This window comes from Oratosquilla oratoria, chromosome 4 (assembly GCF_046742065.1).
Source record: "Oratosquilla oratoria isolate Oo_2021 chromosome 4, ASM4674206v1, whole genome shotgun sequence".
Taxonomy (NCBI): Eukaryota; Metazoa; Arthropoda; class Malacostraca; order Stomatopoda; family Squillidae; genus Oratosquilla; species Oratosquilla oratoria.
Window position 1 is genome coordinate 33,338,172 of NC_134780.1, and position 18,398 is coordinate 33,356,569.

An 18,398-nucleotide genomic window follows, 5' to 3' on the forward strand; every position below is an offset into this window, starting at 1 on the left:
TATACACATACATACATACACCTAGGGGCCAAATCTATGAAAAAATATGTTTCATTTCATCACGAGAAAGGACGCACTGGGGTGCCAGGCATGGCCCACTCAACTCTTTGTTATTTTTTTTATTTTATTCATTTTTATTTTTTTGTTCTTGTTCTTCCCTCTGCCTTCTTCCTGCCAAAGAGGAGGTGGCGGCAGAGGCTGGAATCCCGAGTGCATTTGTTCTTTTTGTTCTTCATCAGACTTGGTAACATAACAGGACAATGGTGACAACAAGATATATAACATGGAGTTCATCAACAACAACGAAAGGAACACGTAAATCACACGTACCTGCGCTAATAGAACTATAGTTTTGCTGGGCCAAATGCTTTTCCTGCCTTACACAGCCACATCTCTCCCTCTCCTCACTGTGAAGCTAAGTTGTAACAGGAAACACTAAAACTTGTTTATTTTTTCCCTCGTTAGTCTTTCTTATTTTCTTCAATTCGATTTTAACCCCCTTTTTTGCTTCATTTTCGAACAATTTCCGTCAGTGTCCTCCTCGTTTGTATATAAGTTCACTTCATCCCACATGTCCATTCACTGTCAACTTGCTTCCCTACATTTATATATATATATTTTTTTTATTTTCCTTCTGCACTTTCACACATTCCTTTTCTCGTCTTCTCTTTTCCCAACTCTAACACATCTACTTCTTTTCCTCCTCTGGTCTCCATCTTTTTTATACACAGGCAAAACCCTTGGGAATGGTGCACTTTCGTATGGGTTGGACAGCGAGGCGAGGGGGAGAGGGGGGGGGCATTCGAAGAGCAGAACCGTGATATGACAATTAAGACACTTTGAAGTCGTGTTAACAATAAAAAATTATAATCCAAGCAACCGAACTCAGAAGACGACCCGGGGGATCCTGCGGGAGGATCACGAGTTGATCAGGGACAAGGTTCTTTCCTAATGCTCAAACGCGCACCTCTGAACGAGACGGGCTGAGGGGTAGAGACAGGAGTACAGGGCTAATTCACCCCGTTTCCTTTGGGACATGAACGTAGGGCCCATTGGCCCGGTCACCGGAGATTGTGAGGTTACCAGCCGCGTCAGGGTCGCAGCGCAAAAGGAATTCTTGGGAGTTGGGGGTCGGAGGGGGGTCGTAGGTTGGGCGAGAGGTTTGGCTAAGCAACAAGCAGATGGGTTTAGGGCAAACGTGGGGTTGAGGACAAAACTACGGTGGCCAATGGAAAGTGACAGTTTAATATCATCCACACGAATTATATGTGATAACAATGCTGGCCTGTAAAGTCGTGAACATATCTCGCAGAGCTCCCAAAAAGTGGCAGTCAAAGAAATGAATAACATCCGATTTGAGAGAAATTTTGGAAGTGGGTTAGTCAATTGGGATGGTACATGATTTTAATCGACCAGTTCATGATGGAAACTGGGCACCGTGTTGGTTAGTTTGGGTAAGTGGGAGTTACAACACTATATCTGAAATGTAATTGGACAATGCTCATCGACAAAGGCGACTCCAATAGCCATTTGGGTCAAGAATGACTGGCTATTAGGGTTCGGTTTTTGGGGAGTTGTCGTGACTCCAAGGTTGCAGGGTTTGGGATGGTGGTGTGGTTAAGTTAACACCAACCGTGTGGGGGTCAGGAACGCGCATATTAAACGTTAAAACAGTTAAAAAACAGACTGATAAAAGGAAGCCAGCCACGACCGTTCGGGACACACAAAAAAACGACATGACGTCAGGACGACGCAGCCTGAGTACGCCATCGTCAATCTATTTTCTTTTCCATGTTCTTAATTTGGTCCCTTCAGGTCTCACTATCACATCTAAATGGTAAGCAAACAAATGAACAAACACATAAGCTTCTTGTTTCGTTTCGAATGTAAACGGCAATTGCGATGGTGGTTTGGGAAGGGGAGGAATAACGAGCATCAAAGGGGGAGATTCAGAGAATCATGGACTGTAGTTCAGGTTTCAGGTTCGTGAGAGGAATGTTTCGGGTGCTGGGCGGCGATGGGATCCATAGTCGCGGGTTAAGGCATGTGCACAGGATCAATCACGAGGAGCAGCTCAAGGTGTGGGGGAGGAGGTATCTGATAGAGTGAGTGAAGAGGAAAACCCTCCAGTCCCTCCAAAGGACGGTTCAGACGAAGAAATGGAGGGAGAAAAATGGCTGGAGGAGGAGAGGAAGGAGAAGTTTATTTCTTCTCTTACGTAAGGAGGAGGTGGCAGAGCGAGGGGACAAAAGAAGGTGAGAAAAGGAAAACGAGGATTGCTGTAGTAGTAGTAGTGGTGGTGGTGGCGGTGTTTTTTTTTTTTTTTTTTGACAGATTTGACGAAGGACATAATAATCACCATCGTGAGTGAGTCTTATATACATTGACCATCTAACAGGAGACAGAAATAATAAATTACCAATATAATTGAGGGCAAGTGTGGAGAAAGAGGGCATGTCGCGGGGCGGACGGGCCGGACAAGCTTTCCTTCATTTATCGTCTCTTTTCTGGCTAAGGGCCCGAACTGGGGGAGAAGGGGGAGGGTGGCAGGGTGGGAGCTTGTGAGGAGGGGCCGGGGATGGGTGGGGGTGTTGAAGAAGAGAGGAACCTTGGCTGCTATGGTGGAACCAAAGGAACGTCTCGCCGTCGCTAGGTCGCACGCGCGGACACGCTCTTGCTCGACGCACACTTGCAAAGCTGATAACATCGTTTCTATTATAATCATTATTATTATTATTTAATATTATTATTATTATTATTATTATTAATATTATTATTATTATCATTATTACTAAGGTTGTGTTGTGGTAACGCGGTACAAGGCTAGAGTAATATTGGTAACACTTTCAATGGAACCACGACACCGCGTAAGTTCTCATCGGCCACGACTTCGTATGCAGTGGCCCGAGAACACACTGCGGCGACCAACACCAGCAGGAGCAGCGGCGGCAGCAGCAGCAACGGCGTCAGGAGCAGTGGTGGCGGGGGTAGGGGGACGGGGAAGGGGATGCTGTAGCAATAGTTTATCCCAGGACTCTTTGTAGGAGACCAGGGAAAGCTACACACGCACACACACACATACGCACGCGCGCGCGCGCGCGCGGGATTTGAGGTTTGAGGGTGGTGGTGGTGGTTGTCTATCAGGGTTGAGGGGCTGCAACTGATGGTGGAGGTGGCTGTTGGTGGTGGCTGGTAGTGGAGTCGGCAAAAAAAGATGGTGATGGTTGTAGTAGTTGTGGCATAGGCGTCGTTGGCGACGATGGTGATGGCGGTGGTGGTTGTCATGGAGTGAGGACGGTGAAGAGCCTGCTGGGCAGCGAAGAGACCCACGTTCAAGAAAACCCGTGGGTGCACATCGAGGAGGAGTGGAAGGAAGAAGAAGAGGGGACGGTGTGTAGCAGAAGGCGGCGGCAGTCGACCCGAGCCGACGACAGGTCTCGCGAAGGAGGAGACGCTGAACAAAGCTCCCGTCGAAGGCGACTGCGAAGTGTAGATGTGCCGCCGGTCCTTTCTGGTGGTTGGATTCATATGTCGCCTCTTACACGCGAGTTAAAACTAAGCCTTGGGGGCCTTAAACACTAAACTTTGGTTACCGACCGTCAGGGTATAGGGGCTTGTGCTTGTCGTGCCTGTTCGAGTGACTGTGTGCGTAATGCTGCGATGTCGCGGGCGGGTTTGTGTACATGTACGTGTATGTGTCTTTCTTCATGGATTGTGTGTGTGTGAGGGAGAAAGAGCGAGACAACGTTGGTTGAACTGAGTTGCAGAGGCGTCATCAAACGACGAACTTCGGATTTCGATGACGATTTTTTTTTTCTTTTTGTCTTCGAATCAGCACTGCGACTTTTTTCGAGAAGCCCACAGGATACATTCGTAGGAGCCCGACAGCTCTTGGAGGGGTGGGTGGGGGGTGGAGGGTGGAGGGAATGTCAGCCACGGGAGGAAGTGGAGGGAGAGGGAGAAGGAGTACTCGGGAAAGGGAGAAGGAAGAAAAGAAGGAGTGGGGAAAGACGGTAAAAGAGTCTGTCTGAAGACCTTCAGAGAAGTCATCAGCGAAACAAACCGAAGGAGGGCTGAGGATAGGCAGAGGCTGGAGGCTGAGGGTAGGTAGGCAGGCAGACAGACAGACAGGCAGGCAGACAGACAGATGGGACGACAATGGCACGTTCACGACACATAATACTGACGACGCTGTGTCGACCTGCCTGAGGTCTGACCTGCGCGGTGTCTGCTGCCGCTACCGACGCCGAAGGAGGAGGAGGAGGGAGGGCGGGGGGGGGGTCGGAGGACGGAAGGAGGGCAAAGAAGGAGACTTGTCCGTCAGGCATCTTCTGCTGTCATCGAGAGTAGGTCCAAATCATCGTCAGGGCGGCGGCGGCGAAGAATATCCTGTAGAAGGAAGATCTTCCTGAAGGAGGGAGACGTCCATTGAAGGCGACGCAGTCGGGAGGTCCTTCGTTCCCGGGGGGAAGGAACAGCTGGGCGGTGGTGGTTTTGGTGGAGGTAGTAGTAATGTGGTAATGGTGGTGGTAATGGTAGTGGGTGTAGTGCCCTTTGCTCCTGGCAACCGGGCAGCAGCAATATAGGAGAAGGATCAGCAGCAGCAGCAGCAGTAGTGGTAACAATAGTAATAGTAATAGTAGTACTAGTAGGCACTGGGCATGCGGGTCAGGGCGAATCTGCGGTCCGGGCTGACCACGTATCAGGTTATAAGAGACCAGGGACTTCTCACGAAGAGCTCTTCTCGTGATGCCAGGGCCACAGGGCCGCCCTGCTCCTGAATCATCAACCCAAACCTACGCACCAAGGAACAGCAGCAGCAGTAGCAGCAGCAGCAGCAGCAGCAGCAGCAGCAACAGCAGCGATGATGCAAATGACAAATATGACATTCAGAACGTGATTACAATTTCGGAACAGCTGTTTTTTTGTTTGTTTAATAATAAGCGAAGAGGCAATTGATTGGCTGCCGCCACACTGCACACGCCGTGGTGCCGCTTTCCCCCACTGCGCATGCGCCCAGCGGCGCGGCGCAGGGGTCGAAGCGTCCCGCCTATTTTTTGGGCGGGAGAGTATTTCTGTACAAATTTGTACACTTATGCACAATATAAGGCCGAAAATATTGTATTACGGGCTATCTATAATTGACTTAAAAGTAAATACAAAAATACATAACTAAGCATCACTGAGCTCAAAGTTATAAACAATATTTCTCAAATCTATCTCTCAATATCTCTTCTCTTTAAAAATCACAGAATGACTAGTTTGTCAAGGCGTTCTGCAGAACTGACAAGTCTTTGACAAGTCCATTGGGGGTGAGCACATCTCTTGCACAGTGGGCCTTTCGCCTGGACATGCTTCTTTGGGGGGCTGACGGTCTGACAGACTGACACAGGGGTTAGGGAGGAGGGGCTGGACTGCGCAGAGCGGGTCTGCTTAGAACGGGGCGCGACGCCTCACGGTGTACGCCCCTACAGTCGCCCCGTGGTCGTAGTCGTCGTCGTCGTCGTCGACTCTGTAGTCATAATCGTGGGCCCTTGTCGTATCGCGGGGAAAGGCCGGCCTTCGAGGCGGTGGTGGGAGGCCCTTAGGGAGTAATCCCTCAGGCAGCCCTTCAAGGTCGTCCTTCAAGGGTGGGCTTGGGCCGAGGCCTCATGAGCTCAGCGGAACCAAAACTTTATCGTCTTGAACCAGGAGGGTGGGGCGGCGGCGATGGGCGTCCCTCGACGTCAGCCCCCGCGCCCTCACCTCGACCGGGCCGCTCCTCTTCAGAAGGGAATGCTGGACACAAACATATTCTCTATAAGCTGCGGCGCCGGGACCAGGTCCTCGAGCTTCAGGTAAAAGATGCGTTGCAGGCCCTGGACTGACAACGATCTCAGCTCTGGAAGCTTGCCCAGAATCCGGGAGAAGTAGTGGGGCTTCTTCTGGGCGTCTGAATTGTACGTCACGTGGTCTCTCAGGGAACTGATGATCTTCATCTGCAATTGTTCGACCTTCTTGGTGTCCTTGAGGCCGTGGCGTTCTGTAAGAGAGAAGGTGAGGGCATACGGGTAAGTTACACAGGAGGACGCACGGAAAACACGTTCTTGTGTATTAGATATTCTTCATGAAAAATAGTAATCTTGTCGTCGATACAAACGTACAAAAATAGTTATTTCTGTCACAGGAATGTATATGAAAGTATAAAGTACCAAGGGTCTTGTGTGGCGTTTTATCAAAGTTGGTTTTTCGCTGGGATATTTTGGGGAACACAGAGGCATCCTCAAGGAGGGCATGTGAATTGTCACCAAAACACAAACGAAGCCCCTTGACTATTTATACCTTCATATACATTCAATGTATAAAAAAATGGAAGGTCCCGTGAGTGAAAGTTCTTTTTACAATTCAGAAGGTATATTATTTGGTAGAGAGTAGAATGAAGAACCAGGAGTTGTATGCAAGGAAATAAATAAACGACAGAACGTTGGATGACAGAAAGAAGAACGAGCTCCAGTCACATAAAGACGCGGAACGTACCTGTAATGATTGTGAGGGCAGAAAGGCAGGCGAAGGCGGAGATATCGAGCTCCATAGCTTTAAGTGAGGCGGCAAAGTCGAGGATACCCTGGAGCCACTCTCCGAAGGATCTCTCGCACTGTGCGCGGTGAAGAACGCATCCATTGTCAAAGACGACTTTGACGTCATCGGGGCTGTTCCTGCACGGCGAAGAAGGGAGAGAGAACGGGTCAGTCTTCTTGAAATGGTTTTGGGATTTATAGAAAACCGGTCATTTAGCATGTATCATCAGAAATAACAAGTGTACGTGTGTAAACGTGTATCCCCGTGCGGGTGTGTTGCATGTAGTGTGTTTGTATAGATGGGTGCATACTGAAGGAGTAATGGCAGACAGTGTTGGAGTCTTAAGACTCCTTGGTAAAAGTTGGAGGAGGGATTCGCTCAGCGGTAGGTTCCAAAGGGCCCCTGATATTATGTATGAGATCCATGTGTGTGTGTGTGTGTGTGCGTACTCACATAAATCTGTAGGCGAGTCTGAGCACGAAGAGTTCGAGCGACGCCGAATGGAAGAGGAGTTCCTGGTCCTCCTTGGCCAGGTCCTGGTAGCCGGAGATCTTGTCGGCGAAGTTGCGGATCACCTCTATACTGGATACGAGGAGCGCGTAAAACTGCTGCACCTTCTCGGCCTCCGTCGGGGTCTCGGCGCCTCCGCTAGGTTCCGTGTATTGCGAGTAGTCGAGGTTCGACACATCGGGCGTGGTGTCCACGTGGGCGCGGACCAGGGACGTGATCAGGGACACGGGCGGGGAGGGCGGCGACTCCTGGGGGCTCTTGGGTTTGCTGGGGAGTCGGCCACGGCGACCCTTGAGGTTGTCCGTGCGCACGACCTCCTTGACCATGCCGACGGCCAGACACTTCTGGAAGCGGCAGAACTGGCATCGGTTCCTCCGCCTCTTGTCCACGGGGCAGTTCTTGTCGGCCAGGCAGACGTACTTGGCGTTCTTCTGCACGGTCCTCTTGAAGAAGCCCTTGCAGCCCTCGCAGGTGCGCACGCCGTAGTGCTGGCACGCTGCCGTGTCTCCGCAAACGGCACACAGCTGCGACGGCGACTGAGGCTTCTGTTCCACGGGGGACACCCGGGCCGGGGAATGGATCCTCATGAGTGCGGGGTCCATGGGCTCCGCCTTGCGGGGCACGAAGGACATGGAAGGCGCCGGCATCTCGGAGTAGTGGGACGCGGAGGTGGAGGGCCGCATGTAGGGCTCGTGGTGGAGGGGCTGGAGGCCTTCGTACGGGGTCTGGTAGAACTCGCTTCCATAGGTCTTGGAAGGTGCTGTGTAGGCGTGAGTGACCGGGACCGGCTGGGGGTAGCTAGTCACGCGGGAGAACATCTGTGCGGTCTGTTGAGGCTGCGGGGGGAAGGCCTCGTACGAAGTGTGGGCCTCCGTGGCTGTGGGTGCCGAAGGCGGAGGGGGAGGAGGGACAGCGGCTGAGGGCGCCACGGACTGCGGGGTGAAGGCCTGGTGTGCTGGGGGCGGCTGAGGATAACACTCAACGGCAGCCGTGCTGGGCCTTGGTTCATCGGCCTTGAACGTAAAGACATCAGCGCCAAGGGGCCGGTACCTTGGCGAATAAGTCTCCTGGAAGCTGGGCAGGGTCGAGGCGACGGAGGCCGTGGCAGCAATGTTAACCTGCGTCGGGGGTGACCCTGGGGGCGGCGTGCTGGAGGCCTGGGTGATAACGGGCTTGAGGTCCTCGAGGGGCGTGGTCTGCAGGAGGTAGTCGGCGTGGAACACGTCGCCGAAGGAGCCTTCGGCGCCGCTCTCGCCGTAGCTTGTGGACGCCGGAGGCGTGAACGAAGTGCTCAGTTTGAACTCCTCGCCAGACGCGCTGCCCAAGGACTCATCACAGAGGCTTGAAGTGAGGTTGTAAGAGGTGGAGAGCGCTTCGGCCACACTGGAGTGCAGCAGGGTCTGCTGTGGGGAAGAGGAGAGAAAGAAGAACGTGGTTAGTGGGGGAGGTGCCAGGACAACTGACGAGGGAGACACATAAAGTAAACAAACATCGAATCGAGAAGATGAGTTCATTAGACACGTATGTATACGTGAATTAAGTGTCATTATAACGCGCACGACTGTGTGCATACTTAGTCTGAGTGAACTGAAATACACGTTTTTTGTTTACTGTGTGTATATAGACACCTACTAGAATAAGAAAGGGAAAAAGAGGGGAAAATGCAGACACATATGTCTAATTCCAATGAATACACAAAATAAAAAACACGCACGCACACACACACACACGCACGTACGCACACACACACACACACACACGCACATACATGTAGAAAATGACAAAGACATGCACGCTCCTAAGTACACACACATACACACGCGCCGCGCAGACAGACACACACACACACACACACACACACACACACACACACACACACACACACACACACACGCACGCGCACAAACACACACACACACACATACGCACGCACACACACATACTTTCTCTCTCTCTCTCTCTCTCACACACACACATACACATGAAAGCACGTTCCTAAAAGAAGCTTTGCATACATCAGATCTCACGTAAGAGACTCATCATAAAGACATACACACGCACATACAATCCTACACAGACCTACCCCACGCTGACACCCACACTGATTGACACAGACACGTGCCTCTTCTCCTTTCCCACGCGCACATGGTGCATGGCCAGTCAAAGTGCACATCCACAAATACCCAGCCACACACACTCAGTTGCTCCCACGCGAGCGAGCACACATACACACACACACACACGGATACATATGACAGCCTAAGTGCGGCGGCATGCAGCGGTGCGACATGCGACATCACGACGCAGGAAGACAAGCGGCGGCGGCGGCCACAAGAGACGCGAGGTCCTCCACCTCCTGCCGCGGCGCGGCTCGGTGCAGCGCCGCCGCCGCCGCCCAACAGCCACCCCCAGCGAAACCGCCCCTCCCCGCGCCGCGCCTCCGCGAAGTGCGGGAGCGAGCGCGCGGGGAACCGGGGGGGTTTCGCCGGGCTGGGCCGGACGGCGGGGGCGCCTGCGGACGCTACAGTGAGGGAGTGTGCAGCACCACCACGTGGGGTCCATACCGTCTCCACGGGCTGAGGCGACGACGACGAAGGCGCTGCAGAAGGTTCCGGACTCAGTCGGTGATGATCTAGGTGTGGCTGGTGCACGAGGCTTCCGCCCACGTGGGTGATAGTCACGGGCGTGAGCACGGCCGCCGTCGCCGCCGCCGCCGCCGCTGCTGCTGCTGCGGCGGCGGAGGAGGAGGTCGCTTGTGTGGGCGCGGCCAGGGCTGCGGCGACTGTGGTGGCTGACGCCGCCGCCGCCGCCTCCGCAGCCGCCGCCGTGACCGTGCTGAGGTTGACCGGCAGGAGGGTGACGAGTGTGGGCGGCGGCGAGGGGCTCGGCGTCTTCTCCATGGCGGCGGTCGCGGCGTCAAGGCTACGGTGTCGCAGGTCTTGCCCCATCAGACCCAGTAGCGGGAAGTGCTGAGGCAAATCTGGCGGGGCGGCGGCGGCGGCGGCGGCGGCGGGGGCAGACAGAGCGGCCGCCGTGGTGGTGCTAACGACGAAGACGGCGGCGGGGGCTGCAACAAACGGGTCGGCAGCGTCGCCGGCGGCGTCGGCGGCAACGGCGCCGGCGTCGGTGAGGCTGTCGAGAGGGTCGTCGCTGGACTGGGAGGCCGTGATGATGATGAGGAAGAGGCTGAGGTCGCCGGACTCGAGGAAGAGCTACTTCGGCGGGGGCGGCAGACTGACGAAGGCGCAGACGGAAGGGGGTCCGGTGCATCACACCTGAGGAGGGACACCCACGGCAGTTAGCGACGCCTCACCGCCACCGTGCGGGGAGGGAGGGGCGTCATAGCTCTGCTCTCTCTCTCTCCGTCTTGGGTTTTATTATTTCGAGGACCACGTCGCCCTGCTGAGGGAGGATCACGCGCCTTCTTCGTGAGAGAGAAGGAGAGGCCCGTGCCACCCTGCCAAGGGCTCGCAGTCTCGACCAAATATTCTCTGATTTTTTTTTAAACAAGAACGAATTATTTTTTCCATATGTTGGCAAAGAGGAAACATCAACATTGATTTTTTTTTGCTTTGATGTGAGTTCGACCGTTACTTGCTACTGGTGGCGGACAGAGAGGTGGAGGCCTCGAGGGGGGGGTGAAGATGCGGCTGCCGTTGATGAGGATGTGGCTGCTGCTGCTGCATGACTACAGCTACTGTCCCATTCACTCTCAAAGCACAGGATGCCAGGATCCAAAGCGAGGTGGTTCTACTTTGAAGACTTGGGTCTTTTTTTTTTATTTTAAGTCAAAGGAGGAAACGGGGGTAAGGGAGGGTCTGACTGACTGACTGACTGACTGACTGACTGAGGGTGGGAGGACTGTGCATGAAGTGAGGGGGGCTGTGGGTGATGTGGGGGGGGAGTGACGTGACGTCACGTGGCGTAAGATGACGCAATATGACATGGAATGACATAGTATGTCATGGCTGCTATAGTGCGTTGTGCCGGAGGAGTGGCGTTGGGGGCGCGTGCGCATAAGTTCGCGCAGAACGCCCGCGGGTTGCCCCCACTCCACTTCCACTCCACCTGGCACACAAGGCCACATCTTACGCCACCTACGGCCAGCACACAAACAACTACAGGAGGATTTGGTTCGGTCACTGTGATCGGGGTCGGGGTGGGGTGGGGTGGGGGGTGGTGGGCGTACGTGGAGTGAGGAGGGGAGGGGGGGAATGGATATATGGAGAGTTTGTGTCCAGTTGCAAGCTAGAGATCACACACCAGTGCTGAAACTGAGATGTGTGTGTATGTGTGTATGCTTGTATGTGTGTGTGTGTATTTATGTGTGTGTGTATGTGTGTGTGTGTGTGTGAATGTAAGTGTGTGTGCATGTACATGTGTATATGTGTGTGTACGTACATGTGTGTATGTATGCATGTGTGTATGAATGTATACTTATGTGTATGTATGTGTGTGTGCATGTACATGTGTGTATGTGTGTGTACATGTGTGTATGTGTATGTATGTGTGTGCTTGTACATTTATGTGTGTGTACATGTGTGTATGTATGTATGTATGTATGTATATATGTGTGTATGTGTGTATGTATATGTATGTGTGTATACGTGTGTATGTGTGTGTGTGTTTGTATGTGTATGTATATACGTGTGTATGTGTGTGTAATTATATATGTGTGTGTATGTATATATGTGTGTATGTATATGTATTTGCATTTGTGTATGTGTGTGTGTATGTATATATGTGTGTATGTGTGTGTGTATGTATGAGGGCGTGCGTGTATGCGTATGTATGTAAATGTGTGCGTGTATATGAGTGTGTGTATGCGTGTGCACATATGTGTGCGCATTTATCTCATATGTATGTATGTATAAATATATATATATATATATATATATATATATATATGTGTGTGTGTGTGTGTATATGTGTGTGTGTATGTGTGTATGTCTGTGTGTGTGTGTAAGGGAGATGTCAACTGGATACAAACCCTCCATATGACAATATGAATGCATGCAGTTTTATTCATAATGAAAACTGAAGCAAAGACAAATAACATAAACTTGCAGGAATTGTAAAATAATTTAAGATTTGACAAAATATTTCCAGCGATTCTACCATACAGTACTAGTAATAAGGGTGACAAGTGAGAATACGAAAGTTTCCAAAATGCTACGATAGTTCATGGCGAGTACTCTCGATACTGAACATACACACGCACACACTAACATACAACAAAAAACATACACAGCCAAGTATAGCAACAGTGATTAAACCAACTGACATAGACCAAGACATACGAAACAAACGCAAATGCAATAAAGAAATAAACAGATACACAAAGAAACAAGAAAACGAACATATAAATAAAAACATCGACAGAATTTGCTTTTGTGCAAATACAAAATACAAAATCTTACTCAACAAAAACCAAGACTACATACGCATTACATAGGCTAAATTCTCCTAATTGTGTCTGTGTGTATTTTAGCATATACTCAGTGTGTGTAAGAAGGGATGTGTGTGTGTGTATGCAAGCTTGTGGATGCGTTTGTGTGAACGGACCTACGTGTATGTACTGTATGCGTATATACGAATATGTTATGATAACCAATGTAGTGAGTGATAGAGCTACAAGTGCGATGGTGTTCAAATATTTACATGATCACAATCTGAATATGAATATCAATAGTACACATTTAAATTACAATAAGGATATAATGTTTTCATTCTTAAAATTAACACAAGAGGAAAAGATCAGACATGGAGATTTCAATGCATTTGTAAATAGTAATCCATCCAAGGGGGTTTCTAAAAGGATCTATCAAGAAGACATATCATCTAGAAATGTAAAAATATACGTATACACGAAGAACAGGGGCAGACCTATATGGAAACAAAGGAAAAAATCTCGTAATGAAGAGTAATAAAAAAAAAATTGCAATAGTAACCCTACTGTCTCAGCAAGGTTATGTTCTTCTTCCTATGTTCTCGTGTTCTCTTGTTCACGTTTGACTCGTTCAACTGCACTGCGTGTGTACCAGTGTACACTATATGTGTGTGTATTCCTATGCACGGCCTAACGCCATCTGTTATCACATTCTGCAACTAACGAAGGCCATTGAGAAGGCCTCGGTGACAGAAAGAGAGAGAGAGAGAGAGAGAGAGAGAGAGAGAGAGAGAGAGAGAGAGAGAGAGAGAGAGAGAGAGAGAAATAGAGAGAGAGGGGATATGAGACAGGGGGAGTGGGAGGGGGAGGGAGAAATGGAGAGCGGGTGGTGGAGAAAGAGGGAGAGGAGGGGAACGGCGCATGGCGGGGAGGATGGAGGGGGAGGAGGAGGTGGGCTAGACATTCGTGGAAGTGTGTTTACGATCAAGGAACGTAAAACCGAATCGGTGTCTAGCTCAATGGCGCATAACGTTCTTACGTTCTTATTGATGACGTCAGAAGAGAACGTTTACTCTTGAAATACAATGACAAGCTTATTAGTCTTTGTTCTGGCAGACACCAAGCGATTCTATTCAGAGGGAGGGAGGGGAGGGGAGGGAGGAAGGGAGAAGGCTTGGCTGAATGGCAACATCAGAGGTCACACAGAGATCCCGTCACTTAGGAAATGAATAGAATTGTCTGGCGATGCGAAGAACAAAGTCAGTCCTGACAGCAGGACTGTGGATGGCCAACTTTCACGCGGGTAGGCGAGGGGTCTGCGCATGCGCGCGTGCGCGCATGCCACGCCCAGAAGCGGAGAGGTGAATACTACTCAACCCACACTCCGTCCTCCCACGGTGTCCTTATGCAGGCGCGCGGGTGCTTTAGACGTCGATCCAGATTCTAGAAAGCTTATATATACGTATACACACTCCAGTTTGTTTGTGTGTGCGCGTGCGCGTCTGTTGCCGTTGTTATGTTTTTCATTCCCAATGTCGTTCCCGAAACCCGAGTTATTCGCAGCATCTGAGCAGAGCTATCCCAACCGCCTCACCTCGCTAATCAACATAAATTTCTCATTATGGCAGCTCGGACACAGCGAAGAACCCAAGTTTCTCGTCGTCGTTGTCGTCGTCATCGTCGTCGTCGTTGTCGTCGTCAAGAGGCCTGCAGCCACCTCTTACCCTCCGCCCGCTCCCTCCTTACTCTCGCTTGGGACACTCCGAATCGTGATTTCCAACACGTTTCCAACACAGCTGACAACCTTGAGGCTTCGTAATACACACGCACATGCACACAGTGCAAACCGTTACTGTCCCCACTAAGCAAGAGGGATGGGTGTGGTGTGTATGTAAGTATGTATGTACGTATGTGTATATGTGTGTGGCATCAGTGCCCACAGATTGGTCTATATACTGGCTCTGAATTCTCATCTGGTAGGGTAACAGATGTCGGTCACGAGTCCAGCACATGATCCAAGACCATGGTTAATCATCCGCACACACACACACACACACACACACACACACACACACACACACACACACACACACACACGTACACAGACACACACACCTGGTCACCTGGTTATGGCACACGTGTGAGAAATAGTTGTGCAATTTACGGTGTCACCTGTTTTTCAATTAACATTTCTCTTTTTCGTCGACACGTCGAAGAGCTAGAAAGTGTGCAGAGGTGTGATAAAATGGAGTAAAAGGGAACAAAAACCCATATATATATATGTATGTATGTATGTATATATATATGTACAGTTTTTTATTCTTTGATGACCAGAGATGAAAACCAGGTAAATATGTACTTTAACCCGTCGCCCAGTTTAGATGAATTTGTCAATTAGTCTGTAGGTCTTCTCACTTACGCCCTCCTCCTCCTCCTCCTCTTCCTCCTCGTCCTCCTCCTCCACCATCTGCTGGTACTCCTTTTCACTCTTGATATTCAATGATGTTGAACTTTCTAGCCAAAGATGAAGGTGTCAAGAGGTTTGTATGACAGTATCTCATAACACCTACGACAGTTTGCCCTTTGGTTGTTTATGTTTGCGAGAGCAAGCCATCCACGTGCTGGGTCGTGAAGTAAGTCGAGAGCAAGAACGAGAAAGCGAAGGTGAGAGAGAGAGAGAGAGAGAGAGAGAGAGAGAGAGAGAGAGAGAGAGAGAGAGAGAGAGAGAGAGAGAGAGAGAGAGAGAGAGAGAGAGAGAGAGAGAGAGAGAGAGAGAGAGTGGGAGAGAGAGACAGAGAGAGAGGGGGGGGGAAGAGAGAGATTCCAGCGGGCGGTAGTGGTAGCGGACTATTCGGGGGATTAGAGTGAGGGAGCGAGGGAAGGAGGAGGAGGAGGAGGAGGAGGAGGAGGAGGAGGAAGAGGAGGAGGAGGGAGGAGGGAGGAAGGGAAGAGTCTAGTCCTAGAACGGTCTCAAAGACCAAGAATCGGGATTATTAGCAAAAGTGGCCTTGGCAGCGCTTAAGGCGGGCAGGAGCGAGAAGTTAGTTAGTTCGACAGACGCAAGAGGGGCAAGGGCTTGGGTAGAAAAAAAGAGAGAGAGAAAGAAAAATAAAATAAAAGGTGACCTCCTTTTCACTCGGAGGAGACACTCTTGTTCTTGTTGTTTTTACGGGTGTGTGATTTATCGCCCAGCCATGCCGTGTTGGCAGTAGGATTACACCTCTGCACGCACGCGCATGCGTGTGACTGGACTGGGTCAATGCGTGTGGATGCCCGCTTGCGGAGCTGTCGCCTTGCACACGCCCCTACCACATCCCATTTTCTTTAACTATCGTTTTCCATTTTTTTTCTTAACCTTTCTTCCTTCCACGTATCCTGTTCTCGTCCCGCATTCATGTCACCCTTTCACCCTCCACCTCACCCTCACCCAACTCCTCCTCTTTTCCTGTGTGGCCCTTAAACACAGGTTCGAGGTTTTTACATAGCCAGCAGCCACTTTCACTGCCTAAGCCACCTATCTTCTCCTCTGTATCACTCAATACCCTCCCCCCACCTCCCCTCACACACACACACATTTTATGTTATGCTGTTTGTACCCCTCCCGTTTCTTCCCTCGACTACTTTTCTCCTCCTATCGCTATCTGAAAGTGCCTATCAGGAACTACCATGCCCTCAATTGGATTTCGTTGTCACTTCCTTCAATATTGCTTTGACACTTCTTACTTCTCATCTCTTTCCTCCACCTCCTCTTCCCCACCTTTTTCCTTCCACTTTCTCGCCCACTCTCTCCTATATTATCAACATCTCCAAACTCTTCACTCTCCCCTCCCTTCCAAGCTGGGCTGAGGAGAGTTTGGTATGATTCTAACTTCTTGATGCACCCAGGATCTCCTTGTGCCCTGTCCTTACCTTCTCCTCGAAGATCCTCTTAATCAACCTTTGGCTTCTGTAAAGGCCTCCCTCCCATCTACCTTTACCCTGTCACTCTTGTTACTATTGCTGGAGCACCCCAGTCCTCCTCCTCCTCCTCTCCTCCTTCCTCAGTCTCCTCGTCCCCGCCTTTCCTTACACTTTGTGCCCTGCCTTCATTGCCCTCGCTTCCCCCCTCCCCCGACACCTTCTCTTACTCCCTCCCTCCCCACACATCCTCTCTGCGCTTGCGTGGCCCCTCGGCTGCACAGCGTTGCTTGCAGCAAGCGAGGCCGCGCCCTTGAAGGCTGCTGGCACTCCGGCACCTCTCGGCACTGTTCACTTTCCGTGTTCACCCGCCTCACTTCACTCCTTCCGACACCCTTCACTTCCCATCTCCTCCCTCTTCTCTTCAACACTCTTTATTCCCCAAGCATGCTGTTATTTCCCCCCCACCTTCTCTCTCTCTCTCTTTTCGTACCTTCTCTCACTTGAGCACAATCTCTTGTTTCAGCTTTGTTCTCCTCCACATTTCCCACTCTCTCTCTGATTTCGTTCCATTCTCCTTTTCTCTTCGTACTCACCTTGGACACCCTTTCTCCTTCTTCTCCTCTTAAGGTTTGCCCCATCTCCTTCTCTCTCCCCGTCCTTTTCTCGTCCTTCCCCCTTTACTCTCTCACAAAACTGGGTTTCTTTCCCACTGAATCCAGACCTTTTCTGAAGGAGCTTTCGCGTGTTCAGATCCTTCAAAATAAAGAGAGAGAGAGAGAGAGAGAGAGAGAGAGAGAGAGAGAGAGAGAGAGAGAGAGAGAGAGAGAGAGAGAGAGAGAGAGAGAGAGAGAGAGAGAGAGAGAGAGAGAGAGAGAGAGAGAAAAGGGGTCAGACGATTTCAGTCCCAGCAGATAATGCGTTCTTTAATCTCACTTACTTCCTCGCTCGCTAGCAAGGACGACCTCCAATGAACGACGCTTTCGTTGGACCACGCGAATTAGAGGCTTCTTGTAGGCTGAGAGCTACGAGAATTAGAAGCGTCTTGTAGGCTAAGAACTACGAGAATTAGACGCGTCTTGTATGAGTACAAGGTGTTAAATGAGGTTACCCAGTGTACGACGTGATGTAGGAGTGATGTCACGTTGAGAGAGGGAGAGAGAGAGAGAGAGAGAGAGAGAGAGAGAGAGAGAGAGAGAGAGAGAGAGAGAGAGAGAGAGAGAGAGAGAGAGAGAGAGAGAGAGAGAGAAGAGAGAGAGAGAGAGAGAGAGAGAGAGAGAGAGAGAGAGAACAGCCCACACTGGCTCTCTTATGAGAAGTGTAGGTAGAGACCCAGCAGACAGAGCGAATCTGATAACTGAGTTTTGCCATGACAGTCCGTCCTTCAGTCCAACTCAATAACCCACATTAAATCATGAATCATATCAACTCTATTTCGGCACCCGGTCTGACTTGGTCTTCGAGAGTGAAAGTCACCGTCAGCGAAGACTGTGTGACCACCAAATTAAAGTTTTCTTTCTTGTGGCTACCGTGTTTTTTGTTTTTATTGTTCTCGTTTTTTTTTATCGTATTTGGTCTTGTCTTTAGTTGTTGTTTTTTTTGTGACCGCGGACTTTTAGCTGTTGTTGGTTATTTTTATCTTTTCAATTAGGATTTTATTCTTTATTGTGACCATTGTTTAATATTATTGTTATTATTATTATTGTCATTATTATTATCATTATTATTATAATCATTATTACTATTATTATAAAAAAAAAATTGCTGTCTTTGATCTGTCGTGCTCCCATTGATGTGTTACTAGTCTTTGTTTTGTTCGTCTTCGCATCTTTTTATTTACTTTCTCATAAATTTCTCAGCGTATTGGTCCACTGCGTTCTGTTTTAGAACACACACGCATTGTTGAGAATATGACACAAAAGTAGAAGTACAACATATTTCACTTATACGTACTACAGAGGCTGGGATCTTTAGCGAAATTGTGCAAATCTTGATGTTCTACGATATGACGTCATAACGGACATCAGCCAGTGCATTATCTAGT

The 18,398-nt window shown here is 50.1% G+C and overlaps 1 protein-coding gene across 4 annotated transcripts in view; it reads right to left on the minus strand.

Moving 5' to 3' along the window:
- Window positions 1-1,351: 1,351 nt before the first annotated feature.
- Window positions 1,352-18,398, minus strand: part of LOC143024768 (nuclear receptor subfamily 4 group A member 2-like) — a 43,768-nt gene continuing 26,721 nt past the window's right edge. For 2 of the 4 annotated variants that reach the window (XM_076183900.1, XM_076183903.1), the window contains exons 3-5: window positions 7,012-8,471; window positions 6,517-6,695; window positions 1,352-6,022 (exon numbers count right to left, since the gene is read on the minus strand). In XM_076183900.1, the coding sequence (XP_076040015.1) occupies window positions 5,766-6,022; window positions 6,517-6,695; window positions 7,012-8,471 (1,896 nt within the window). In that variant the 3' untranslated portion in view covers window positions 1,352-5,765. Of the gene's footprint in view, window positions 6,023-6,516; window positions 6,696-7,011; window positions 8,472-9,632; window positions 10,141-18,398 lie in introns of those variants that run through there. The other 2 variants (XM_076183899.1, XM_076183901.1) reach the window with 2 other exon arrangements.